Here is a 27,183-nt window from a genome sequence, read left to right on the forward strand (position 1 = left end):
AGATCCTGGAGCTCTTTATCTGCACAGCTCCTTCCCCAAGGGACCCCACCCTGCAAATTCCAGACTTTCAGCCACTCCCAACCCAGGTGCACCAAAGGTCAGGGTGAGGGAGTGGTCCAACTCGGGCTGGGACTTCAAAGATATGCCCTTGGAAGAAAAGTTATGACAATCCCAGACAGTGTATTAAAAAGCAGAGACATCGCTTTGCTGACAAAGATCTGTATAGTCAAAGCTATGGTTTTTCCAGTGGTCAGGTACAGATCTGAGAGTTGGACCATAAAGAAGGCTGAGCACCCAAGAATTGATGCTTTTGAACTGTGGTGCTAGAGAAGACTCTTGAGAGTCCCTTGGACTGCAAGGAGATCCAACCAGACCATCCTAAAGGAGATCAGTCCTGGGTGTTCATTGGAAGGACTGACGGTGAAGCTGAAGCTCCAATACTTTGGCCACTTGATGTAAAGAACTGACTCCCTGGAAAAGTCCCTGATGCTGGGTAAGACTGAAAGTGGGAGAAGGGGACGACAGAAGATGAGATGGTTGGATGGCATCACCAACTCGATGGACATGAATTCGAGCAAACGCCGGTAGACAGTGAAGGACAAGGAAGCCGAGCATGCTGCAGTCCATGGGGTGACAGAGAGTCCAACATGACCTAGCGACTGACTGAACAACAACAAAGTCCGAAGAGAATTTTAAATAATTATCAAAATGATTAAAAGCCTATCTTTTATCTGTCCTCATATCCCTACAACTCTGACTAATCAGATGACAAAATACAGGTGGGGCGGGGAATAGGACTTTTGTTGGCCTACATTGTAAACAGTTGCTGAGGTTACTTCTGAGTTTTAATAATACATATGTAAACTTTAAATCACACGTTATTATAGCTTCCTTTTGTTAAACAGCTGCACGCGCTCACTTTGAAAGCACAGAGCAGTACTTCCTAGCTGCTGCTGCTGCTGTTCGTCGCTCAGTCTTGTGCAACTCTTTGCGACCCCACGGACTGCAGCACGCCAGGCTCCCTGTCCTTCACCATCTGCCAGAGTTTGCTCAAACTCAGGTCCATCACGTTGGTGACGCCATCCAACCATCTCATCTACGTCGTCTCCTTCTCCTCCCTCCTCCAGTCTTTCCAGCTTCAGGGTCTTTTCCAATGAGTCAGCTCTTCCCATCAGGTGGACAAAGTATTGGCGCCTCAGCTTCAGCCTCAGTCCTTTCAATGAGTATTCAGTATTGATCTCCTTTAGGATTGACTGGTTTGATATCCTTGCAGTCCAAGGGACCCGAAACAGTTGAGTTTCTAGCAGTAGCCACTCAGAATCATTTGAACTGGCTTTGAATATGTAGGGTTGGCCAAAAAGTCCTTTTGGGTTTTTCCATAAACATCTTATGAAAAACCTGAATGAACTTTTTGGCCAACCCAACAGTTTTTGTGGCCATCTCCTACAGTATAAGAAACTCCCCTGTTTAAACGGTAGATTTGTGTATGTGCAATCTAGAAAATGGTGTAGGTGATCTTATTTGCGAAGCAGAAGTGGAGACACAGCTATAGAGAACACTTGTGTGGATACCAAGGAGGAATTGGAATTGACATATATACCCTATTGATGCTATGTATGAAATAGGTAACTAATGAGACCATACTGTACACACAGGGACTGTACCCGATGCCCTGTAGTGACTTAAACGGCAAGGAGACCCAGAAGAGAGAGGCCACGTGGACACAGTAGAAACTAACACGACACTCAAAGTAACTCTACTCCAACAAGAATTAATTATAAAAGTGACTAGGGGTGGTATAAACAATGATAGCACCGTGGTTGTGAAAATAAATAATGTGAGTTAAGTCTTTCCTTGTATGTGACCACTTAAGAGTTTTACTTTGTAAAATAGTGAAACCAAGTAGACAGTGCAAGGCATCCTATTTATGTTTGTTAGGTAGAAATTTTAGTTTATAGCTGAACCATTTTACCAAAATTTGATTAAAATTTGATAAAAAATGATGTTTATTCTCCTGCATTATTAATGGTTTGTTTTAAAACCAGAGACTAAATCAAGAACATAATGGTTATTGCTGACTATTACATGCTTATTACTGAAAATAATTCCATCACGCAGAGGAGAGAGGTGTTTAAGAAATGACATGCTCCTGGTGCTGAATACGTCAGGTGCTCTGTGGGAAAGCCCACGGACAGAGGAGCCTGGCGGGCTACCCTCCATGGGGTTGCAGAGCATCAGACACGACCGAGAGACTAACATGTTCATGCCCTGAACTCTGACCTCTGTCTCCTCAGCTCGGGGCGGCCACTTTCCCCCGCCTGAGTTTCCTTCCCCTGCATCTCAGTTTGGAGGGCACCGCTAGGCGGAAAGTCAGGACAGTTATCGAGCCCGCTTCTTTTGCTTTTCCTCTCCAGAATCATAGACCCAGCTCTTCACTGTCCAATCTCTGAAAACCATTTTTTAAAATGTATCTTTCACTGTTTATGGCAGAAGGGCTACTCTGGTGCCCTCTAAGTTGGATTTAATTATCTGTGTATATTTCTATTTCCTGGGTTGCCCTATGAGTTCCATCCGTGTAGGAACCATCATGGCATTAGAGTTCTCCGGAGACATAGAAACAATGGGATACATATATGTATGGAGAGAGGTTTATTTTAAGGAATTGGCTCGTGATTGTGAGCTGGCGAGTTTGCAGTCCACAGGGAAGTCTGCAGACTCAGCCAAGATTCTTTTCTTTTTCTAGTTTATATTTATTTCTTTTTTGGCCATACCATACGGCATGTGGGATCTTAGTTCCCTGACCGGGGATAGAACCTGTCTGTGCCGCCTGCCCCTGCAGTGGAATGTGGAGTCTTAACCACTGGACTGCCAGGGAAGCCCCTCAGACAAGGGTACTATACCGCATCCTGGAGGCAGAATCACTTCTGCTTTAGGAAACTTCACTCTTTTCTCATAAGACCTTCAAAGGGTTGGGTGAGTCCCACCCACCTGGAGTGTAACCTGTCAACTCAAAGTCTCCTGACTTAGAGGCTAATCATACCTAAAAACTAACCTTCCCAGCAACACCTAGACTGGTGTCTGACCGAACAGATAGGCACCATAGTCTAGCCAAGGTGGTACAAAACATTAGCCATCACACAAATAATATTCCATTTCATACTCCCAGAACCTAGGGTGGTGCCTAGGAATTAAGGACTAAGAAGTAAGAGTCTGGCAATAAGGAAATAATGTGAGAAATAAGGGTGGAAGCAGGGGTTGCAATAGCTCCTGAGAGACTGATATTAAGTAGCTAACCCTATTATGTGGGCAGCGTGGAGTCTTCTGATAGCTTTAATGAGGGGAATGGGTGATGTACTCTGTCTTGAAGGCAGCGTGGAGACTGAGGTTTAGTGTGCAGATGATGGGGCTGGGGCGAGAATGGCAAGGCCTTGAAGAAAGCAGTGTCCTGGGGATGGAGAGATCACACAGTACTGGAAAGAGAGAAAAGAGGCAAATAATTACTGCCTTGTTGGAGAGTCAGCACTGAAATTTCACTTGGTTTCTTTGTCTCCTTACTGCTGAACTTCCTGAAAACTTCATTTTTTAAATTATTTTTTAGAAAAGAATTAAGACCTTGTATTTCTTTATTTTGGCGTGCAGGGTCTTTGTTGCCGTGTGCAGGCCTTCCCAGCTGTTGCGGGGAGGAGGGGGTTCTCTCTGCCCGTGGAGCGTGGCCTCTGGGGCATGTGGACGTCAGTAGCCGCTGCACCCTGTGGCGTGTGGGATCCTACTTCCCGGACCAGGGATTGATCCCATGTTGCTTGCATTGCAAGGCAGGTTCTTAACCACTGGGCCACCAGACAAGTCCCTGAACTTACTGACTACTTTAAGAGAGCTTTAGAAAGATGTTAACAAAACTCTTGAAAACCAAACATCCTATTCTTTTTTAAAAAAGAAAAATTTATTTCAGCAACTCTACATCTATACATATAATTTCTTACTCTACGATGACAACTGTTAGGTTTCTTCTTTAGTCTTCAGCCATATGTAATTGGCAGGATTTTGTATAGTTGTGGTAATGTTGTATATATCACTTTATATTCTACAATGAGAGAATACTAATTTATATCTACATGGCATCACATACATTATTTAACAACAGAAAGGCTTTATGGTAAATTGATGAACCATGGTTTACTGAACTGTTTTCTTTTCGTGGGACACTTGGATTTCCTACTGGGTTTTTGCCATTATAAAAGATGATGGTATAAGTGATTTTCTACCTAAAGCATTTTTCAAGATCTTTATTGCAATATAATTGACATGTAATAAACTGCACATAAAGTATACAGTTTAGTGGTTTTTGAGATGTATGTCAAGTGATAATTAAGACAGTCATCACCATCCAGTGTTTCCTGGTATGCCTTGGCAGTCCCAGCCTCCTACCCCTTCTCACCTTTCTGCTGCTTCTTTACAGGAAACCACTGAACTGTTCTCTGTCACTGCAGATTCGTTCCCATTGTTAGAATATTATATAAATGGAATCGCTCAGTATGTACTCTTTTTTTGACCTGGCTTCCTTGACTCAGTCTAATTACTTTGAGATTTATCCATGTTATCAGCAGTTCATCCCCTTTTAATCCTGAGTAGTATTTCATTTTATTGATGTGCAAGAGTTGGCTTATCCATTCACATGTTGATGGCCAGTTGGGTTTTCTGGTTTTGGAGGTTGCAAACAAAGCTGCTATGCCATTCAGGTACAAGTCTTTGTATATGTGCTTTTTCCCTTGGGTAAACCCCCAGGAGTAGAATGGCTAGATTATATGGTAGGTGTGTGTTTCATGTTTTAAGAAACTGCCAGACTCTGCAAAGCGTTTTCATTCCTGCCAGCGGTGAATGAGAATCCCAGCTGCTCCACGTCTTCCACGGTACGTGGTCTTTGTAAACTAAGCCACTCTGTAAGGCGTGTGGTGGTTATCTCATTGTGGTTTCCAGTTGTATTTTCCTAGTGACCAGTGACACTGAAAATCTTTTCATGAGTTTATTTTACATCTGTGTATCTTCTTTGTGTATATTTATTTATGTGGCTACACCAGGTCTTTGCTGCAGCAGCAGGGATCTTTAGATGTGGCATCTGGGTTCTAGTTCCCTGACCAGGGGTCCGTCAGGGCCCCCTGCATTGGGAACATGGAGTCTTAGCCACTGGACCACCAGGAAAGTCCCTGTGTATCTTCTTTAGTTCAAGTCTTTTGCCCATCTTTTATTCTGTTGTTTACTTTCTTATTATTGAGTTTTGAGAATTCTTGATGTATTGCTTTTTCAGGTTAGTTACCAAGTAGGTACCAATAAAAGTATGTTAAGAAAAGATATATTTTGACCTTGTTATAAGAAAAATTTCTTTTCAAAACAAAAATATTAATTACTGTCATTAAGGAATGCTGTTGTTATTCTGTAGTACGTTTTACATGGTAAATATTCTTGAATTATTTTATTTCAGCAATTTTTAGTAGATTCCTTTATATAAGCATGACTTCCGTAATTAGTGGTATTCCTTTCCTATTAATTTCTCTTACCCATTTTTCCTGCCTTTTCACCATGGCAAGACCCTCTAATAGTTTAATAAATGACATGTGTGATGAAGAGTACCTTTGTTTTGACTGCTTTTAGAAAACATACCACTAATATCTACATATCCACGAAGAACAACATTATTAAGGCTTTTGTTTAGTTTTCACAAATCCAAAGTCAAGAATGTACTTTATATTTTATAAAATTCTTCTTGAAGTCTTCTAAGATACTGAGGGGTAAGTTAATATTATAAGAAGAACGTACTTCGTTTTTGGTTACTTTCCATCGCGCTTCGCAGATTTTTCATCCTTGGCTCTGAGCTCTGAGAAGGCTTCCGTGCTCAGCTCCTCTTGTAGCTCAGGCTCCCGCAGCGCTCACGTTCTCCGCTGGCCTCGACGCTGTCTCTGATCTGCTCATTCGACTTTCCCCTTGATCCTCACCACTCTTTATTCTTCCAGTTAGGTGCTCTGTCAAATCGATCAAAGCTCTCATCTCCAGGAGCACTCACTTGCCTCTAATCGCTCACTTCCTCACCAGTGCTCAAAACTCAAGGTTATACCTATCCATGTATCATTAATTAAAAAACGTTTTATGATGGAATTCCTCTCATTTTGATGCCAGTGTTTCTCTTAAGCTCAAATTTTGCTAAGGGCTCTTTTCTTAAGGACAGCCTGGCATCTATGAGAGAAAAACATAATTAAGAACGTCAATGGAAAATTTTCAACTGTGCACTAACTACGTAATTTTGAAGCACTAATATTTTGAAATGTTTTTGTGCTTTCTTTTCCCAGCCCCTAATTATTGGAATGTTCTCTGGAGCTCTGGGGAGGACACTCAGTGTGATGTCATGGTCTAGGGCATTCCAGGTCCAGGTCTTCCTCAGCCAGTAATTCTGCGTGGCTGTGAACAGCTTGGCTGATTGCGCAAGGAAGGATCCTCATCCCAGAGTTTGTCCCATGCCCACACCTAAAGGGAGAGTCATCAAGGAGCTGGAAACAGGACTCCCACAGCCTGGTTCCTGGTGCTCCATGCAGGGCTAGGGAGCTTTGAGCTGCTGGTGTTCTATGCAAAATACCACCTCTCTAACCTGGTGGCTGGGCAGTAAAGAACCGCCTGCCAACGCAGGAGACATGGATTCCATCCCTGGGTCAGGAAGATCCCCTGGAGGAGGAAATGGCAGCCTGCTCCAGTATTCTTGCTGGGAAATCCCGGGGACAGAGGAGCCTGGCGGGCTCCAGTCATGGGGTCACAGAAGAGCGCAGAGGACTTAGCCAGTAAACAACAAGCATAGAAGCCACGTGGACTTCTGACAAAGGTGTTCCTGGTCGCAGAAAGCCCAGAGTTATCATTAACGATAACAGATCAGGTTTCTGATCTGCTTTTGTTGCCAGCTAGATGTGTAAGTTTAGGAAAGCTGACTAGCGCTTCTGAGCCTCACTTTCCTCCTCCATAAAATGGAAAGAGTGAGCTGAGTGACTTCTACAGTCTCTGAAAGGAAAAGCATGCCTACGTGCTCTTCTTCTGGGCCGAGGGTGGAACTGGATGCATCCCGGGCAGGTTAGGCCTGCTCTCCCCCGGGGGCCCGGAGCGACAGGGGGCAGGTCTGAGTCCTCAGCGCAGCCCACCTCGCCGAGCGGGGCGGGGCTGGTGGGGGTGCAGAGACGACCACCCCCGTCTCAGCGCGCCTCTTCTGTGCCTTGCCCCAGAGGTGAGAAGGTCAAGCGCGAGCTTCAGGCTCGCTTCCTCCCTGTGCCTGCGGTTTGATTCAAACTAAGAAAAGGTTCTATTTTGTTTTCCTTCCCCGCTGGGAGCTGATTTCAGGAAGACTTCCGTCCGGGGATGTATTTCTTGTAATGAGTGTCAAGTGCGCTGAACAGTCAGCCCATTCAGTCACAGATGGAAAACTCGGAAGGATGTGTGCCCACTGCAGGTTGCGGGCGCGTTCCAGCACCCTCGGCCCTTACCCAGGGCCGTCCCTAACATCGTGCCTTTCCCTCCTTTCCTTAGGCTCGTGTTATCTAAGCCCTCCCAGTGCTCAGCATTTCTCCTTTGTTGGCCATCACTCACAGGATGATTTTATCCACCATGAATTTTCCCTTAGCTAGTGATGGCATGCAGTGGGAAGCTGACAAAAATGTGTGTGCGCTGAGGGCCTTCGTGAATGTGCATGTGTGTGTGTGTGTCTGTGTGTGTGTGTATGGTTGGGGGGAGCGGTTCTTGTGCATGTGTATGGTGGGGGAAGAGATCTGATTACAAAAGTAACAAATACTCCTTGTGCAGTTATTTCCGAAATGGAAAAAGGTAAGAAAAAGAGAATAAAAACCAACCACATTCCCAGCAAATCAGGAACAACAGTTGTTAATATTTTAGTATGTAGTCTTTTTTGTTGCTCTCCACATTTTTGTTAAAATAAATGAATTTTAGACCCCATGCTTTTCAACCGTTTTGCCATTTTCAGTTTATAAACAGCCCTGCCTGCCTGGGAGGTCACTTCAGTCCTGTCCGACTCTTTGTGACCCCCTGGACTGTAGCCCGACAGGCTCTCCTGTCCATGGGGTTTTCCAGGCAAGAATACCGGAGAGGATTGTCATGCCCATCTTCCCGACCCAGGGAGCAAACCCACGTCTCTCTGTCTCCTGCATTGGCAGGTGGGTTCTTTACCACTAGCGCCACCTGGGAAGCCCCATAAGTAGCCCTCCAATCAACATATTTGTTCACACTGTTAGGCTATTTCCTTCAGAGAGATTCCTAGTTTGAGGAAGACCATACTGGAGAGCATGAACTTAATCTTTTTCACTTTTACGGCTCCTGGTTCCTCTTACTAAATTGCCTCATTGAAAATGACACTGCTTCTTTCAGCATCCGCCCCTCTGTGCTCTCACTGATGACTGAATGTTATTTATTTTTCAAATCTTTGATAAGCTAATAGGTGAAAACAGTATCTCATTTTTGTATTCCCCTGATTGCTAGTAATATTGAACATTTTCACATGTTGATTAGCTGTTTCTATTCCCCCTTCTGTGAATTATCTATCCATGTCATTTGCCTATTTTCTCTTCTATATGAGAATATTTACCCATTTCCATTTTTATCACAGCTATTTTTCCAGTGTGCTATTTTCCTTTAATTTCTATAATGATTCTTTTGATCCACAAAATTTTAAGTTTTCATGTATTCAAACCCATGATCTTTTTCTTCACAAGGTTTTCCCAGTGTTTTTATACTGAGAAAGTTTTCTGCATCTATAGACCAGGTGAATATCCACTTCCATTTTCTAGGTTGGTTTGAATTTTCAGATTGTTTAGTGTTTTGGGATTTAGTTGTGTATTTAGCATAGGGTCATGATCTAAACATTTGTGCTTCCAAACTGCTTGCCAGTTTCCCCTTTATCATTTGAAATAATAGATACTCTCTGTTTATATAAAATGCCTCGATTATCATATTCTGTATCGAGTTCTTTTACATACGAGGGGGTCCAGACTGTGATCCTTTCTCTTCCCATATTCTTACACCAGGAACACACTCCCTCCACTCCAGTTCTTCTGATATGTTCCGAAACCTGCTATTTCTTGTTTTCACATTGTTCTCGGCTCTTCCTGCCTATTTATTTTCCAGATGAATGGTAGAATCATTTCTGTGGAGTTCCAAAAACCTCCCTTTGGGGTTTTGATAAAAATTGTATTCAATCTATAAATTAATCAGGAAGAATTTGGCATCTTTACAGTGTTCAGTCTTCCCATCCAGAAATACACATATGGACATTTAAAAATATCCTTTTGTATGTCTCCATGGAATTTTGTAGTTTTCTCTACATAAATTCAACACATTTTTTATTAAATTATTTTAAGATAATTTTATATATGGGCTGCCTTTTTAATGGAATCTTTTCCCCCTTTAGTTTAGATCCAGTGGTTTTTAATATCACTTTTCCCCCAATGATTGCCAAGTACTGACAAGAATCTAAGGTAAAAACATATTTGTTTCTTTTCAAGCTTATAAGAGATTTAGAAGTAGAACTGACTTTAAATGTAACATATAACTGGAGTCCTGAAAAGTCAGATTTCTTTAAAAATCATGTAACTGATGGGACTTCCCTGGCAGGCCAGTGATTAAGATTCCATGCTTCCAGTACACGGGTCATAGGTTCTATCCCTGGTTCAGGAACTAAGATCCCATATTCTGTGGGTGTGGCAAAAAAAATTACTATGTAACTTATTAGAGAAGGACTTCCCTGGTGGCTCAGTGGTAAAGAATCTGCCTGCCAAGGCAGGAGACCCAGGTTTGATCCCTGGATCAGGAATCTCCTCTGGAGAAGGAAACGGCAACCCACTCCAGTATTCTTGCCTGGGAGATCCCATGGGAAGAGACTGGCAAGCTACAGTCCATGGGGTCACAAAAGAGTCAGACAGGATTTAGCAACTAAACAGCAACAATGTATTAGAAAAGTAACTAACAGATGAATACTTGGAAATGTCCATACTCTTTTCCTCTAGGACATACAGAACTTAACCATCCAAAGCCAAATTCATGATCTCCTCCCTGGTATTAATCTCCTATGACTGCCATAACCAATTACCCTAGACTTAGTGACTTAACACACATTTGTCAGCTTTCCATTCTGGAGGCCAGAAATCCAAAATGGGCCTCACTGGGCCAAAATCAAGATGTCAGCAGGACTGCATTACACCCAGAGGCTCAAGGGTAAGATTCATTTCCAGATTCTGGAGGCCACCTGCATTCCTTGGCTCATGGCACCTTCCTCCATGTTCAAAGCCAGCAGCTTAGCATCTTCCAGTCTCTCTCTGACTCATTACTGAGCCTTCTCCTTCCCTCTTCCACCTTTAAGGACCCTTGAGATTACATGGGGCCCACCTGGATAATCTAGGAATAACCTCCCATTGTAACGTCAGTGACCTTAATTCTCTCTCGTAGTACAACCCTCTCCCCGCTTTCCCATGGAACATAACTGTACATTTCAGGATTCTGACCCAGACATCTTTGGAGGGCCATTACTCTGCCTACCTCAGCAAGGATGAACTTTCAAAATGTTGATTTAAGCACGTTAGCCCTCTCCCCGAAGCAGTTCAGCAACTTCCTGTAGCCCTTTGGATTATAACCGGAGTCCTTAAGTGGCCCATCAGGCCCTGAGCGGTCTCGGTCACGCTGCTCGGTTGCTGGGCTCCATGCTCATCATGTGCACTCTGGCCGCAAGACTTCTTCCAGTTCCTTGGATGTTCTTGCTGTCTCTCGCCTCGAGGCCCTTGCCCATGCTGTCCCCTCTGCTGGACAGCTCTTCCCTGCCCGGCACCTCCCTGCTAACTCTTAACTCCGATCTCAACCCCATCCTGCTTCCTCGGGACCACTCCCCTGACCGCACCCGGTTCCTTCATCCTGCCCTCTCCTGGCGCCTTCTGTCTCTCTCCCGAGGTGCTCCTCTTCCCAGGTGGCCCAGATGGTAAGGAACCTGCCTGTGATGCAGGAGACCTGGGTTTGATCCCTGGGTCGGGAAGATCCCCTGGGGGAGGACATGGCAACCCACTCCAGTATTCTTGCCTGGAAAATCCCCATGAACAGGGGGGCCTGGCGGGCTGCAGTCCATGGAGGTCGCCAAGAGTCAGACATGGCTGAGGACTCAGCGCAGCACGCAGCGCACAAGGCGCTCAGCACGCTGGTGATTCTACATCATCGTTTAATTATTTAATGCTCTCCCTGGCTGGACGACAAGCTGCAAGGGACTGTTTCTTTTTGGCTCACCCCTACATCTTCAGAACCTAATGCTCCTGGTTCATAGTGGCTTTTAGGGTGTATCTGATGAATAAATAAATGAACTCAAAGGTCTATTTTTTAATATAATTCTTTAAATTTTATTTTACTATGTATCTATTTTTGGCTGTGCTGGGTCTTGCTTGCTTTATGTGAGCTTTCTCTAGGTGCAGGGAGCAGGGACTACTCTCCAGTTGTGAAGCACAGGCTCCAGGAGTTGTATCACATGGGCTTGGCTGCTCCGTGGCAGGTGGAATCTTCCCAAACCAGGGACTGAACCCGTGTCCCCTACACTGGCAGGCAGAGTCTTATCCACTGCACCACCAGGGAAGTCCTCAAGAATCTATTTCCAAGAGAAAGGATTTTTAATGGATGTGTTCACTGGCACAGATATAAAAGCAGAGAGACCAGGGCATTTCCAAAGTCCAACAGACATGTAAATTATTATAGATCCATTTGGTAATATCACGTGTGCTCAGCTACTCAGTGGTGTCCGACTTTTTGTGCCTCCATGGAGCGTAGTCCGCCAGACCCCTCTGTCCACAGAGTGTCCAGGCAAGAATCCTGGAGTGGGTTGCCATTTCCTATTCCAGAGGATAAAAGCATATACAGCCATTAAAGTGGAAATAATCAAGACTATAATGATGGGGGGTAAATGTTTCTAGTACATTTAAATTAGCAGGATACAGAATTTCTTACCCTAATCAGAAAGCAAAGTGCCACAGTGATCACAGTAATTGGTTTAAGACTATTAGAGAGTAAGTGATATTGCTTTTCTCCCATTTCTAAACTTTCCTGTTCACATGTTCAATATAGCACATGTTCCTTGAATGCCAGTGTGTGCCAGGCACTGTGTCAACCCTAAGAACCACACAGTGAATCAAATGTAATAAAAATGTAATAAAATGTAAAAACTGCAAGTTTACAGTCAAGTGAGGAGGAAAACTAATAATAATATAATGCAGATGGCCTAGCATTCATGGACTATCACTGTATTTGAAAAACATGGATTCCTTTACCACAGGAAACCATAGCACCATAGGCCAAGAAAATACTTTTACATTAGGTTCATCATCATTGTGGCATTAAAATTCTTAATTTTGGGGGGAAAATTGTAGGAGTAGACCCATTTCATTTAGGCTTTGAAGGAGATTTCCTTAATTGTCTTTCTAGTCCTTGAAAGTGAAAGTTGCTTAGTTGTGTCCAGCTCTTTGCAACCCCATGGACTGTACAGTCCATGGAATTCTCTAGGCCAGAATACCGGAGTGGGTAGCCTTTCCCTTCTCCAGGGGATCTTCCCAACCCAGGGATTGAACCCAGGTCTCCTGCATTGCAGGTGGACTCTTTACTGAAATATCAGGAAAGCCCCTTTTTCTAGTCCTTAATCACCACTTTCTAAGACACAGATGGTACACCCTCCAAGGAAAACACGTGGGCTCGTGATGAACTTTTCCTGGTCCCATGGTTCAGCTACATGAAAAAGTTGCACGCAGGTGGTCACAGGGACACCTCTGATGCCTGCCTAATGCAGACTTGTTCCAGTGTGTCCTCAGCCCCCAATTCTAGGAACCTGGAAAAATAGTTTCCCCAACACAGATTCTCTTATTTCATCTTCTCATGCTGAGGCACTCAGTGGCTCTGCCCCTGTGCTGGTGCACAATGTAAATACTTAATTTGTTTAATAAATATCCTGAAATAGCCCCGTGGAGTTGTTACTAGAAGGGCACGAACCTTTTAACTCTCTCCGCCAGCACCGATCAGCACTTAACGTCTTTAATGATCATCGGGATCTTTTTTAGTGGTTGGAATACTCCATAATCAATGATGTGGCCCTGCCTGGAGGCAGCAGAGACTGGATAATGGGAGGGAAATGTCACACTGGATGGGGCCAGTAATTTGAATCCCTGAAATCTGTATTGCTGTGGCCGTTTATGGGTGAGTCCAGTTTCTTCCCAAGGCTGGGAAGAGCCCCACCCCAAGCATGACACACACACACACACACACACATACCCTCACACTCCAAATGTGATTTACACATTACTGAAACTGCGCCATGAGCCAGCTTGCATTCTCAGCCTAACACCTTTGAAGACTCCCTAGCCCTCCCACCCACTCTGGAAGGCAAATGTCATGCCAGCTTCTGGCACTGTGGTCACCCCCTGGAGAATGGATTGTCAGTCCTGGGCAGGTGGGGAGAGGTCTAGCAGGTCTAGCAGGACAAGAGGGTCATGCACTTTGTGGGACCTCATTAAGGTGGGGGGAGGAGGTGCATCCCTTCTTTTTAGCATCCCTCATACTAACCTTGGGAGTCACTCTTTCAGGGACAGAAAAGAAGTCCTGTCTCCTAGCTGTTGTATGAAGAAGCCCTTCCACATGTCAGTGCTCAAGTATTCTCTCTGCGCTTAGACCTGGGGCCCCTTGATCTTAGCATAGGATTTGATTGATTTGGCCATGTTCATTCTCTTTGCATTTCATAATTTTCTAAACATTTGCCATATGCCCTCTGAACCTTCATCTCCTTCGGCTGAAATTCTCATAGGAAAAGCCCTTGTGTTCATTCCATTTGGTGTGCCTTTGCCATTATAGATGGCCTTTGTGAACAGGGTACTTCTGATAATCTGAGGGAATTGTTTCATTATGAAATGTTTCATTTTTTTTTTATGTTGCTTATTATTGTCCACAGACTCAGAGGTTTTAAATGCTGAGAGTATGTTGTAAACAAAACCATCAATAATTTATTGTAATTATGCAGAAGTAAGGCCAGATTTTCCATTGGCTCAGCAATGCACATCATTGAGAAGTGGCCTAAGAGGTGAAATCTTATTTTTCCCAAATGGATTATTTAAAACTGTAGGGTGAACAGTTAAAAATCTTAATTTTTATAAATTCCTGTACTCTCACTTAGTGAGAAAAATAACACTATGCCCTGACTTGATAGAATTTTCAAACAATGTTCCTATAACCAAGTTATTAATATATAGAGTTAATCCCTTGGATTACTGGTGAGTCTCTGCTAACACAGGATGAGAATATCTTTCAGGATTTGGCCATGCCACAGTCCCTGAGGTGACTGTAAGGTCCTGTACACTCCTTTGAAATGTGAGGGCTTTTAATTAGAAGGAACAATGGATATTCTTTCTTTCTATATTATTATATTATTATCATTCTGTTGCCAGAACTCCCAGTGGCATCTAATTGCAAGGGAGACTGGAAAATGTGGCTTAGCTATGTTCTCAGGAAGAAAAGGAAACAAGTTTTGTTGAACACATAGCAGACTCTGCCATGGAAACAGACTCCAGCCATCCCGAAATGGATAAACAGAGGGTCAATGATCCCAGCTCCTCTTCCTACCAACCGGTTTTATCCCCACCAACTTGAAATGCCTCTTTTGACCACTACTGAATTCCCATGTATGTGTGTGTGTGTGTGTGTGTGTGTGTGTGTGTGTGTGTGTGTATGTGCATCTGGATGTCATTCTCCTTCATTAATTCCTGGGCCATAAGCACACTGAGGCTTTATATTTTGTTTTGATATCATTATTATTTTTTGGAAAAAAATATTCTCCTGGCATATTTCTTTCTCCAGATAAATTTTAGATTCAGTTTATCTGCCTTTCTTAAAAAAGGAAAGCACAAATAAGTAAACAAAAAATTCCACAGTCCCATCATGTATTATTAAAAATATATTCTACTCAAAAACATCATACTACTAGGGAAAATGAGCATCACCTGACAATTGGTATTTTCTGACTCCGAGGAAGTATGCTTTTAAAAAAGCAAGCTTCCCTATCTGACAGGGGCTAACAGCATTATCAGCAGGGCATTTATAAATGGCTTGATGTTTAGAGTTCATATTTCATCTTCGACTCTGTTTGTTGCATTAGCAAAATGAAGCTCATTAAGCTTTATTCTTTTAGCCCATCTCTCCAAGCATCTGAACCCACTAATACTCAGCTTTCTTGTCTGGAAGTATGTAATCTTTCCTACATCACACTTGAAAGTTCAGCTCATTCCTAAACCTCCAATCAAGGCTATGAACTTGTTGTTTTCAGAGAGGCCACATCTGTGCATGGAGCCATTACGCCATCTGTTAAAGTGGTCAGAGTTCATTTTATTGCCTCCTTTGTGGAAGGACTTGTACTGTAAAAGCATGTTATTGAAAACATAATTTTCCTTATCATTATGCTTTCTTTCTAGCCAGTTCATAACCTGCTAGAAGTCTATGGAGCATAGTGTGAAAAGCTCTTCAGAAGAGCTGTTCTTAAGAGATTAAATGATTGCCATCTCTGGCCCACTTCTTTTATCTCATAATCAAGTTCACGATGATACTAGATATCTCAGCTGAAGTGATTATATATTTGAAATAGAAATGGCTCTCTCTGAATTCATATTTCACACTGTTGAAGGCAGGATCATTTTTTTCCCCTATTTTTATATATTTATGGATCTTTACACCTGTCCACAGGGTTGAAGACTCAAAACTACTATTTAAAAGCTAAAAATGGCTGATTGGGGGTTGGCTTGCCATTTTAGACTTTTGGTACAAATACACTAGTAGTAGATTGAGATCCAGTGTAGATTTATCAAAATGTAGAGGTGTATCAGCTTAGCAATCACTGCCCAGCCATTTGACTTGACCAGTGAGAAGCCTGAATTCACAGCAGCTGAGACACTTGCCCAGGATCACCCAGCCTCACTGAGACAAAAGCTCACTCCTGGGCCTTTTCTGGTGGACCACACCGCTCCCTGCTATATTGAGAGCAGGCCTCTTAGACAGACATGGCATGCGGAGGGAACAGACGACCTAGTGACCCAAAAGTATAGGAACCAGATTTTTTTATTATTAGTTCAGAGAGACTCACTTTGGTTTTTGTTCTTTATCCCTAAAGCTCTCTGATATAAGCTATTTTCTGCCATCACAATTTCTCTTCCAGAGACTCAAACTGAGTAAAAAGATCATGTCACTATGTATTAGTGGTTCTGCTAAAACACTTGAATAGAGAAGGAATATGAAACTCTTTGCCAGAAATGAGACTTTGGGCTATATGTTGATTGCATTTATCCACATGTGCACAAGTAGTCAATAATCAGACATTCTGAAAGTACATTCTTTCCTCCTTTTAAAATACCTCTAGCTTTAAATAAGACTCCTTGTTTTAAAAACCTTGTAAATAGGAAAAAGTGAGTCATTATTATGGTTAATCACTTTTGCCAGCTGTGACTGCATTTCACATCCATTTTTCTTTTTTTGGACTGGAGAATCTATTCTGTCACTGTTTAGGGAAAAAACCATATTGGTCCCATCAATAGCTTCCTTCAGCACATAATCACAGTTAAGGCAGTGTAAACAAAGATTTTTGTTGGATTGCAGTGAGAAAGTAACTTCTTTAGAATGCAGAATTATGGAGACTAATCCAGCATCTTCAGGTAGCACCCAAAGGGAAAATCTGAGTTATTTTAGGGTTTCTTTCTAAATAGAATAATTATTTCAAAAATATTGAATTTATGAGTGTCTACTCTATAGCTACCAAGTTCCAGATACTGAAAAGTTTAGAAAAGATTTCAGGTGGGATACCTGACATGCCAGGATGCTTTTATTTGCACGTACCAGGAAATACTTTTTAGACTGCTTTTAACAACCCAGGGAATTTATTGGATCAGGTAACTAAGAGTTTTGAAACTGGGTATGCTTCAGGTCTAGTTGATTAGGCTCCAACTCACTCTGTAATTCTTCTGACTCTTCCCTTCACTGTATGTAGCACCATTTTCAGGCTGATAATTGACCATGAAAAGCAGATGCATAAATTTTTAGATCAGTGACTCAGAGAACTCTTATGGAAGTTGTACTCTTCTGTCAGGAAAATGACTGCTGTAAGGTCATGTTATCTCTGCATCCCAGCTGTCCAGTGAGAGAGCTGCTTCTTTCTCAGCTGACAGACAAAATGCCCAGGCCTCATTATGACTGACCCAACTCTTTACCCAGAATCCACCTGCCAATGTAAGAGACACAGGAGATGTTCATTCCCTGGGTCAGGAAGATCCCTTGGAGTAAGAAATGGCAACCCACTCCAGTATTCTTGCCTGGAGAATCCCCAGGAACAGAGAGGAGCCTGGCAGGATACAGTCTGTGGGGTCACAAAGAGTCAGTCACAACTGAGCAGCTGAGCACATATGCACACAACTCTTAACCCATCAGTAGTGGTCAGAGGAGGAATGTCATGTACTAATTAGCCAATGATCCCTCAAACCAGTCACTATAGTAAGGAGAGTGGGATTAAACTGGTTGGCTTAAGCCAGTGGGATCCCACTTGGGGAACTTGGGGTGGGGATCCATTCACCCAAACAACACAGCTGAGTAGCACAGGTGACAGGGAAGTAACCAACAGCATGCACTGTGTCTCTCATCTAGTAGGCAGGACCTGGTCCTAAGGAGACCAGAGGTTTGCCTGGCTTGTGTCATCTTTTCTTCCTGGCCAGGCTTTTATCCTCCGTAGTTCATCCTAAGTGGCCAATTCCACCACCAGCCCACGACCAGTCCATAGCTATAACTCTGTGTCCAGAAGGCAGAAGAACACTCTTATATTGAGGAACACATGATCCTCACCTAAAGTCTAAATACCATGTATTGTTGGCAGACTAAATAGTATTAAATAAGACATGCATATGAGACAATGAAAGGAAGATTCTCTTCTTCTGGCTGTCCTTGGCGTTTCAATTGCCTGAAATTTCAAACTTCAGAGCTCTTCTGAAAGGCAATATTTAATTTGCTCTAAAAGTCAGCTCCCAAAGAGAAGAAACTGATCTGTTTCACTAGTGAGTTCCCTGTAACCTGAACAAGACTCTGCTGTGACATGCTACCGCTGATGGCAATTTAAATGCCCCGTGAGAACTTCATCTCTCAAACTTTCCTCTGCGTCAGCCTGAGATCTTCCTCAAAGCAGAGCTTTACATGAGGGCTACGCGCAGGTTGCTTGTTTTGGGTACAACCTCGGGGAGCAAGGGTGGAAAGGTGAGTGAGGGCAAGCCTGAGGTGAAGGAGGGCTTCCCTGGGTCCAGAGAGGCGCCTCAGAAGGACCAAAGGAAAGTGAATCCACTGACAGCTGACCCCTCACGGGGCAAGAATCACCTAGGGGGCGTTAACGCCCTTTTTCATACTTGCGACTGTGCGGGCGAGGGCCGGCCCCGGGGTTAGAGCCATGGTGGACGGTTGGAAGCACTTGGCAACGGGAGGCATTGCAGCAAAAGATGAGCGGCGAGAGTGAGGCGGGGCGGGAAGGGGCTGCGGGCTCGCTGAGGTGAAGGCGTCAGACAGAGCCGCGGAGGGAGCCCCGAAAGACCGGAAACCAGCTAAACGCTTCTTCCGGCTTTCCTGTGCGTCTGAGTGACTTTCCTTAACACACGTCTTTAACAAGGTAGAATTAATGAACTCACTGCCGACTGAACGGCCGCCGAGCCCCACAGGCCTCTCATCAACAAGGAGGCAAGCACGCCGGCGGGGAAGACCCGCGGGTCCCCCGGAAAGGCAGGGGGCTCGCAGCCTGACGGTCGGTGGTCTCCAATGGCCGCCCGCTCGCGCCCAGCAGTGGCTCCTCGCTTGGAGGGCCATTCTAGCTCTCACCGTTCAGTCAGTATGACAGCTCTGACCCTAACATAACAGCAGTTTTGACTTTTTTCCTTTAAATTTCTCCGTGAAGAATCAGAGAGAAAGAGGGCTTCTCTCCCTTTCTCCCCGTCCCTCAAATTCCACTCAGAAAAATTTTCTCATCTCAGTCTTTGCCTCCACGTTAAATTTCTCATCCATGTTTCAAGTGAGCGAAATGGGGCGTCAACTTCCAACACCCGTGTGACTATCCCAGTGACTCAGAGTAACTGCCGACTGCCCGCTTGTGTGCTGCGAACACAGACGCGCCCGCCGCTGCTCTGTTATCACCCCGAGGGCTTGCCTCCCCAGATATCTTCTCTGGGCTCCACCAAAACCTTCGTGTCAGCGGGGCAGAGCACTGAGGCAACGATCTGCTTAACTGAGCCAAGAAACATGGGTGCCTCCCCTGCCGCGCAGTCACTTGTTTGGGGCCGGGGCATGTCTTTAAAGCAATTTTCTAGTTAAGTGTAGATTTAGCTGGAATGTTACATAGAATGGCCTCCACCTCTGACTCTTCTCAGTTCAGTTCAGTCGCTCAGTAGTGTCCGACTCTTTGCAACCCCATGGACTGCAGCACACCAGACCTTCCTGTCCATCACCAGCTCCCGGAGTTTACTCAAACTCGTGTCCATTGAGTCGGTGATGCCATCCAACCATCTCATCCTCTGTCATCCCCTTCTCCTCCTGCTTTCAATCTTTCCCAGCATCAGGGTCTTTTCAAATGAGTCCGCTCTTTGCATGAGGTGGCCAAAGTATTGGAGTTTCAGCTTCAACATCAGCCCTTCCAATGAACACCCAGGACTGAGCTCCTTTAGGATGGACTGGTTGGATCTCCTTGCAGTCCAAGGGACTTTCAAGAGTCTTCTCCAACACCACAGTTCAAAAGCATCAATTCTTAGCACTCAGCTTTCTTTATGATCCAACTCTCACATCCATACATGACCACTGGAAAAACCATAGCCTTGACTAGATGGACTTTTGTTGACAAAGTAATGTCTCTGCTTTTTAATATGCTGTCTAGGTTGGTCATAACTTTCCTTCCAAGGAGGAAGCATCTTTTAATTTCACGGCTGCAGTGACCATCTGCAGTGATTTTGGAACCCAAAACAATAAAGTCAGCCACTGTTTCCACTGTTTCCCCATCTATTTGCCATGAAGTGATGGGACTGGATGCCATGATCTTAGTTTTCTGAATGTTGAGCTTTAAGCCAACTTTTTCACTCTCCTCTTTCACTTTCATCAAGAGGCTTTTTAGTTCTTCTTCACTTTCTGCCATAAGGGTGGTGTCCTCTGCACATCTGAGGTTATTGATATTTCTCCCGGCAATCTTGATTCCAGCTTGTGCTTCATCCAGCACAGCATTTCTCATGATGTACTCTGCATATAAGTTAAATAAGCAGGGTGACAATATACAGCCTTGACATACTCCTTTTCCTATTTGGAGCCAGTCTGTTGTTCCATGTCCAGTTCTAACTGTTGCTTCCTGACCTGCATACAGGTTTCTCAAGAGGCAGGTCAGGTGGTCTGGTAGTCCCATCTCTTGAAGAATTTTCCACAATTTATTGTGATCCACACAGTCAAAGGCTTTGGCATAGCCAATAAAGCAGAAATAGATATTTCTCTGAAATTCTCTTGCTTTTTTTGATGATTCAGCAGATGTTGGCGATTTGATCTCTGGTTCCTCTGCCTTTTCTAAAACCAGCTTGGACATCTGAAGTTCACGTATTCTAGCTCCATGGTTTTCAACCAGGGATGGTTTTGTCCCTCGACCCTCACAGGAGACACCTGGCAATATCTGGAGGCAGTTTTGACTGTCCCAATGGGGAAGGGTCCTCCTGGTATCAGATGGATAGAAAACAGGGATGCTGCTAAACATCCTACAGTGCACAGGCCCAACAGCCCTCATGGCAAAGAGTGATCCGGCCCCAAATGTCAATAGCACCGAGATTGAGAAATCTTGCTCTATTGAAGATTTAGAAGTTGTGAAATAAGGTCACTTGTTTAGAAAATTCAGACCAAAAAGAAAGGAAATACTCCTTCAGTTGAAAAAGATACCAATACTAAAGAATATTTTAATCCAAAACAGCCCATAAGACAAATTTGTATTTAGTTTATAATCTTCCACTTCTGCTCAAATGAATATAGATGTTTATGAGATTACAGTTATAACATATATAGTTTTTATTCTTGTTTCCACATAAAAACATCAGTTTTATAGTCTTTACATAATTTCAATAGAGAATGTTCCATTGTTTCAATTCCTTCACTGTTTCTCTCCTTCCTTTTTTTTTTTTTTTTTTTAAACTAACTTGAGCAAAAGCACGTGCTCTGACTTGAAATCTGACTTTGGAGATCTAGCCATGGGGTACTCTTGAATTATTTTACAAAAAGTATTTTCAAAACATTACAAGAAGTTAAGTGTTAAAAGTGTTAGCCTCTCAGTCGTGTCCGACTCTTTGCAACCCCATGGACTGTAGCATGCCAGGCTCCTCTGTCCATGGAATTCTCCAGGCAAGAATACTGGCATGGATTGCCATTCCCTTCTCCAGGGGATCTTCCTGATCCTGGGACTGAACCCAGGTCTCCTGCATTACAAGCAGATTTTTTACCTTCTGAGCCACCAGGGAAGCCCCTTACAAGAAACTGGAATGATGTAAGTATTGTTGCACAAGGAACATGTCCTGCTTGTGAGAAACATTTGCTGTTTATGTCTTTTTTAAATTTAAAAACAACCTGTTTTTCTCTATAATGTTAGAGCAGCAGTACAGCTGAGCTTAATAAAAATTTCACAGTGTGAAACCCTGGCTCCTTCAAGGTGGGGACCACTTAGCCTCTAAGATCACAGGAAAACCTCCCGTCTCGGCTAAGTCCACACCACATCCCCAAAAGGAGAGAGAATCTTGCGTAACAAATCAGGATGTACAAAGACAAATGCTAAAGCTTATGGTGATAGAAGTAATTATAACCACTCATCTGATAAGTCCAAAAAATGTCGGAATTTTAAAAGATAAGAAAACTGTTGGGATTCAGCTGAATGGATAGAGTGTAGACCTGCCTGAAATTCTCAGTGTATCGCATTGTCACCCTGGGTCCTCTGCCCTTCAAAGTCCAGATAGGATTGCCTGGAACTCCCATTCCATTTCCTGTGGAATTTTACAGCACTTTATGAGGTTTTACAAATTTCTGGAAAACCTGTGGCTCTGAGTTCTCATTTCTCTCTGAGCTCGTTCAGTTGATGGGTCATCTGCCCACCCCCCTCCCCCCACTGACTTTTCCTGCTCTCTGCTGCACCCACTCAGACTGAACTCATCACTGAACTCCATCCTCAGTGCGAGATTCGGTGCCCACACCCCAACTACACCATCCCCTCAGACTGTGTGGCTGTCACAGTCCTTGGTGAGGATAAAAGAGACATTCCAACATGCAACATGGACAGCCTTGGAGTACACATAAACGTAGTGGTTAATTAAGGGACTTGTGAGCTCGGGGACTTTCTTGGGCCAGTTCCTCTCTTGTTGCATCCCACCCTCCTCCCTACCAGTCAGTAGCCCCTTCTTCTTGCATCTTTTCTGTTTTTTGGTTTTTTTTTTCATCACCACATGGCATTCGGGATCTTAGTTCCCTGACCAGGGATCAAACCTGTGCCCCCTGAAGTGGAAGGTTGATGTCTTAACCAATGGACCACCAGGGAATACCCTCTGTTATCTTTCTTGTCATCTCCTCCACCCACATGGTCCTAAAATGTTCATACTGAGTCACACAGAGCAGTTCTACTCTATGGAGTTCCTACTCCCCATATCAATTCCAGCTCTCCCTTTGCATCTCAAAAACAAGCAAATCAAAAAGTCTTTAACTGGCTTTACATGTCTAGAAAGCAGTTACTGTTGTTCATGGCAATTTATTTTCCTTTCATCTATCTTTATAAACTGTTCATTCCTTTAAAAAGCCAGCTGTGAAATACAAGCCTCTGTGTGTGTGTGTGTGTGTGTGTGTGTATCAAAGTGAAAGTCGCTCAGTCGTGTCCAACTCTCTTCGACCTCATGGACTGTATAGTGCATGGAATTCTCCAGACCAGAATACAAGAGTGCCTTTCCCTTCTCCAGGGCATCTTCCCAACCCAGGGATTGAACCCAGGTCTCCCATATTGCAGGCAGGTTCTTTACCAGCTGACCTACAAGGGAAGCCCAAGAATACTGGAGTGGTTAGCCTATCCCTTCTCCAGGGGATCTTCCTGAATCAGGGATCAAATCGAGGTCTCCTGCATTGCAGGCGGATTCTTTACCAACTGAGCTACCAGGGAAGTGTGTGTGTGTGTGTGTATTCAGGCTTATATTTCATGTGTGTGTGTATATATATATACATATATATATAGTCCTATGTCTGGTAAAAGAGCAGTTACTTAAGTGGCTTCAAGTGCTTGGGCTTCAGCTATAGGGCAGGTTAGATGCAGTGTCCAGTGTTCTGCTTTAGTTTCCAGCTTCCTGTTCTTTGTCTCTTGACTGTTCACCCAGTCACGCAACGGGTGCCTTCCGTCCATTGCTCTTCTAGGCAACCTCAGCTTCTGGAGTGCATCTCTCACTTGGACTCTTGCATCTGGTCTGTGTTTACAAAATGCGGCTGGGCATGGAGACCACAGCTCACCATTCCTGACGGGTCCCCGAGCGATGGCTCCTAGGCGCCATCATCAGTCTGTTATTTCTCTGCCTAGGATTTCGACTCTGTAAAAACAGTGATGACATACTTTCTTTAGTCCCCCCAAACCTCCTGGGAGGCAGTAGATATTCTGCAGTGTTGTCCACTGTTTCCCCCGAGTAATTTATTCCACAAATTCATTCCCTCTGTAAACAGTCATTGCCAACTGTGGGCCAAGAGATGGGGACGTTGCAGTGAACTAGAGAAAGTTCTTGCCTTCCCAGCGCTTATTTCCAGTTGGAGCGATGGTGGTGGGATATTTCAGTGCTGAATGTGTATCAGTGACACCGAGACCGCACACTGTGGTTTCAGAAGGAGAGTGTACTCCTTTTAGGGTTGAACAGTGTAAACAGAAACCATGAACCTTTTTACATAATGACGTCGCCTTCATCTCCTCAGCGCCACCAATTCTACCCACCAGCACATCTGCTCTTCCATCACACAGCGATCTGAGTGTGGGTGCTGTGAAAGCTTCCTTCTTTGGAATAATGCCGTCTGCAATGAAAAACAGTATTTTAGCTTTTAAAATTATAGCTCTGAAATGTGAATTTCCTCTTCATTCTCCTTGAGACGACCATTATATATATGTGATGAGGAAGGAAAGTTGGAAGATGGTATTTTACCATGTCTCATTCTAAATATAAACACAGTGCTCCTCCGTTCATTATAAAAATGCCACTCCAAGCTTTATGAATAAACTTTCCCATTTTAATACCTCTTGGTTACACCATAACCATTTTATGATGGGAAGCTTTGGCAAAGATAGCAAGAAAAATAAGAAGTTAATGCAATTACAAAAAGGTTATTTACTGAGAGAATCAGGCAAAGGGATTTCCTTTTCTACAAGTATTCAGCATCTCAATAAGTGAATAAACACACACACACATATATATAGAAACAGTTTATCCTAAATATTACTTTTCTAAGTTATCCACTTAACTCACCCTATGAGATTTATAGTTCAATCATGCCAGTTCAGAGTGGAAAGAAAAAAGGCCATTTATCTAATCCAATTCCTTGGGAAAAAATACTTAGGCAATATTAAGAATCTTCAATTATCTTATTTAATAAAGGGGATGATTTATACTCTGTAGTCAGTAACATGTGATACTGATTATTTCTAATCCCTTAGAAGAGATCTGCCATTCCGCCTTTGGTCCTGTACGGCATGAAATTGTCATGTATATTTCACCAAAAGAAGTAGCAAGAATAATGGGCCCTACAGTCTGCAGTCATCTTAAACTAACATACTGCAACATGGTTTTGCCCTGGGGCAGAGAAGTAGGGATTTTTCTTTACTTCAAAAGAATGAAAAATTATTATCACTCTATCCCATACCGTTATAGACTTCAGAGACTTTGGCATGAAATATTCAGAAAGTTTATTTTAGAATTCAATATTTTAAAAGCCTGCTTTAAAACTATTACAGTGATTAGTGGCTCTGTTACTTGGACCAGTCCTTGCTTTAAAAAGCCCTTTGTCCTGGTTGATACCATTTGCTGTTTCAACAAAATATAATTTGCACCCACCCAGGAGCGCCACATAAGGCATGTAATGCATTGTTTTAGAATGCCTCCCAAAGAGGAATTGTGACCACAACTCAACAGTTATCTTTCAAACACAGTCTTAAAGTAATCACTGCTGTCACTCGTAGCAGCTGAAAGTATTGCTTACGCCACGATTTTCTCCCTTTGCCATGTGTTATGTTAACTAGGGGGCTGAGCACCATTTCTCTGCTCCCTGTTCAAAGGAGCAATGCCCCTGTCTCAGTGGCTCTAGGGACACTTAGGCACAACCCAGCTGAGGCCACTCACACCCTCAGCTGACCAGTCAGAGGCTCACGCCTTCACCTCTCTTCCTAGGATTCAGAAAAGCTTATCGGGTGTTTGTGAGGAATTAGCCGAGCTTCCGAGGCCATGAATGAAGTCAATGAAAACTTCCAGAGCTTGAGTTAGCTGTGTGGTAATTGCAACACAACCACTTCTGTCTGGAACATCCTATTTACATAGGGAGACGTGTGGAATAGTGTGTAAAGCCCACGTTTGGGAATTTAACCATCCTGAGTTTCATGTCTGTTACCAACACAGTGATCCTACCAGCACATTGAACCCCTTAATGGTCAATGTCGGCAGAATGGGCCCATCCTGGTGTCTGTGCACAGATTCAGTGAGATGGGCAGTGTAAAGGCAGTGCGAGGCAAGATGTCAGTCACTATAGTGATTTACTCCCAAAATGTTTTTCCTTTTTTAAAATATTTATTCATCTGGCTGCTTCAGGTCTTAGTTACGGCCTGTGGAATCTTCTTTGTCAAGCATGGGATCTCCTTTTTTAACTGTGGCCTGTATGATCTTTTTTAGCAGCAGCATGCAGGGTCTTTTAGTTGTGGCATTTGGGATCTAGTTCCCTGACCAGGATTCTAACTGGGGCCCCCTGCATTGGGAGCAGGGAGTCAGCCACTGGAACACCAGATAAGTCCCCTAAAAGGTTTTTCTTACCTCTTAATTCTTTACTCCACACTTCTGTTGTGCAATTGTATGGTGGGAAAAATCAAAATGGTGTCGGTGTTGCCAAGAGCTCTCTGCCATGGGGCCAGGAGACCAGTAAGGAAGTGTGACTTATGGACATTAAAGTCCTTTGTCATCCAGAACACCTTCCAGAAACTCAAGATACTTACTGAACCCTTACCCTGAAACAACTTGGGAGTCCTCAAGGACAAATATTTTCCGACTTGAGTCAGAGTCAATCGCAGTTGTCACCAGGCAACTTTTAACAACCCTGTGGCTTTTCATCTCTTCTTCAGGACACTTTCAGGGTTACCCAAGTTTGTATTTCCTGAATTGCAATTCTTCCAGAATCCAAATAAACTCTCTTCTTCTTTGCAGCCTCCTGCCTTGCTTTTTTGGTTGACAGATGCATGTATATTTATTGACATACCACAGAAAGAATTTGCAGGATGGCTAGAAAAACCATCACTCCTGCCTTTTTTAATATAAACAAATATAACCTGTGCATTTGGTGACATTCCTTTAAATGTATTGAATATATCATTTCTGTAGGTTTTAATAGATACTTTTTCCTTTCCTTCTCTCCTTAGGTATTATCAATGCAAAAAAAAAAAAAAGGATAGCCATTGACCTCAGCCTTCTAGCGGATAAGATAGGTGCCTCTCACATAGAGAAATTAAGTGCAGAAGTAGAACGAAACTCACTGTAAATCACTTTCTGTTTCATTTTCCAGGGAAGTAGATCAAGACTCAGATGGTCATGTCAGCTTTAAAGACTTTGAATATGCCGTGAACTCCGGACAAAAGTAAGCCTAACTGCTTGTATGCAACTTCTGGGGAGACCAGAATAGATGGTGATGTAATGAGATGTCAGATTCCACCCTAGCGATGCTGTCATACTGCATACCTTCCATTAAACTCTCCATCATGGTCTTCAGATGCTCACGACTGCTTGCATCTCAGACTCCTAGAGGTGGTTATTATGATTATAAGTCATCTCCTTCCATGTGGCCCCAGTCCTAAGTCTGGTTGCTGCT

The 27,183-nt window shown here is 43.5% G+C and overlaps 1 protein-coding gene across 5 annotated transcripts in view; it reads left to right on the forward strand.

Annotated features, from left to right (window-relative positions):
* EFCAB11 (EF-hand calcium binding domain 11) overlaps positions 1–27,183 on the forward strand; it is a 241,774-nt gene that overhangs the window by 139,721 nt on the left and 74,870 nt on the right. For 4 of the 5 annotated variants that reach the window (XM_061156448.1, XM_061156444.1, XM_061156450.1 and 1 more), the window contains exon 6: positions 26,881–26,952. In XM_061156448.1, the coding sequence (XP_061012431.1) occupies positions 26,881–26,952 (72 nt within the window). Of the gene's footprint in view, positions 1–26,880; positions 27,084–27,183 lie in introns of those variants that run through there. The other variant, XM_061156453.1, reaches the window with a different exon arrangement.

This window comes from Dama dama, chromosome 12, assembly GCF_033118175.1.
Source record: "Dama dama isolate Ldn47 chromosome 12, ASM3311817v1, whole genome shotgun sequence".
Taxonomy (NCBI): Eukaryota; Metazoa; Chordata; class Mammalia; order Artiodactyla; family Cervidae; genus Dama; species Dama dama.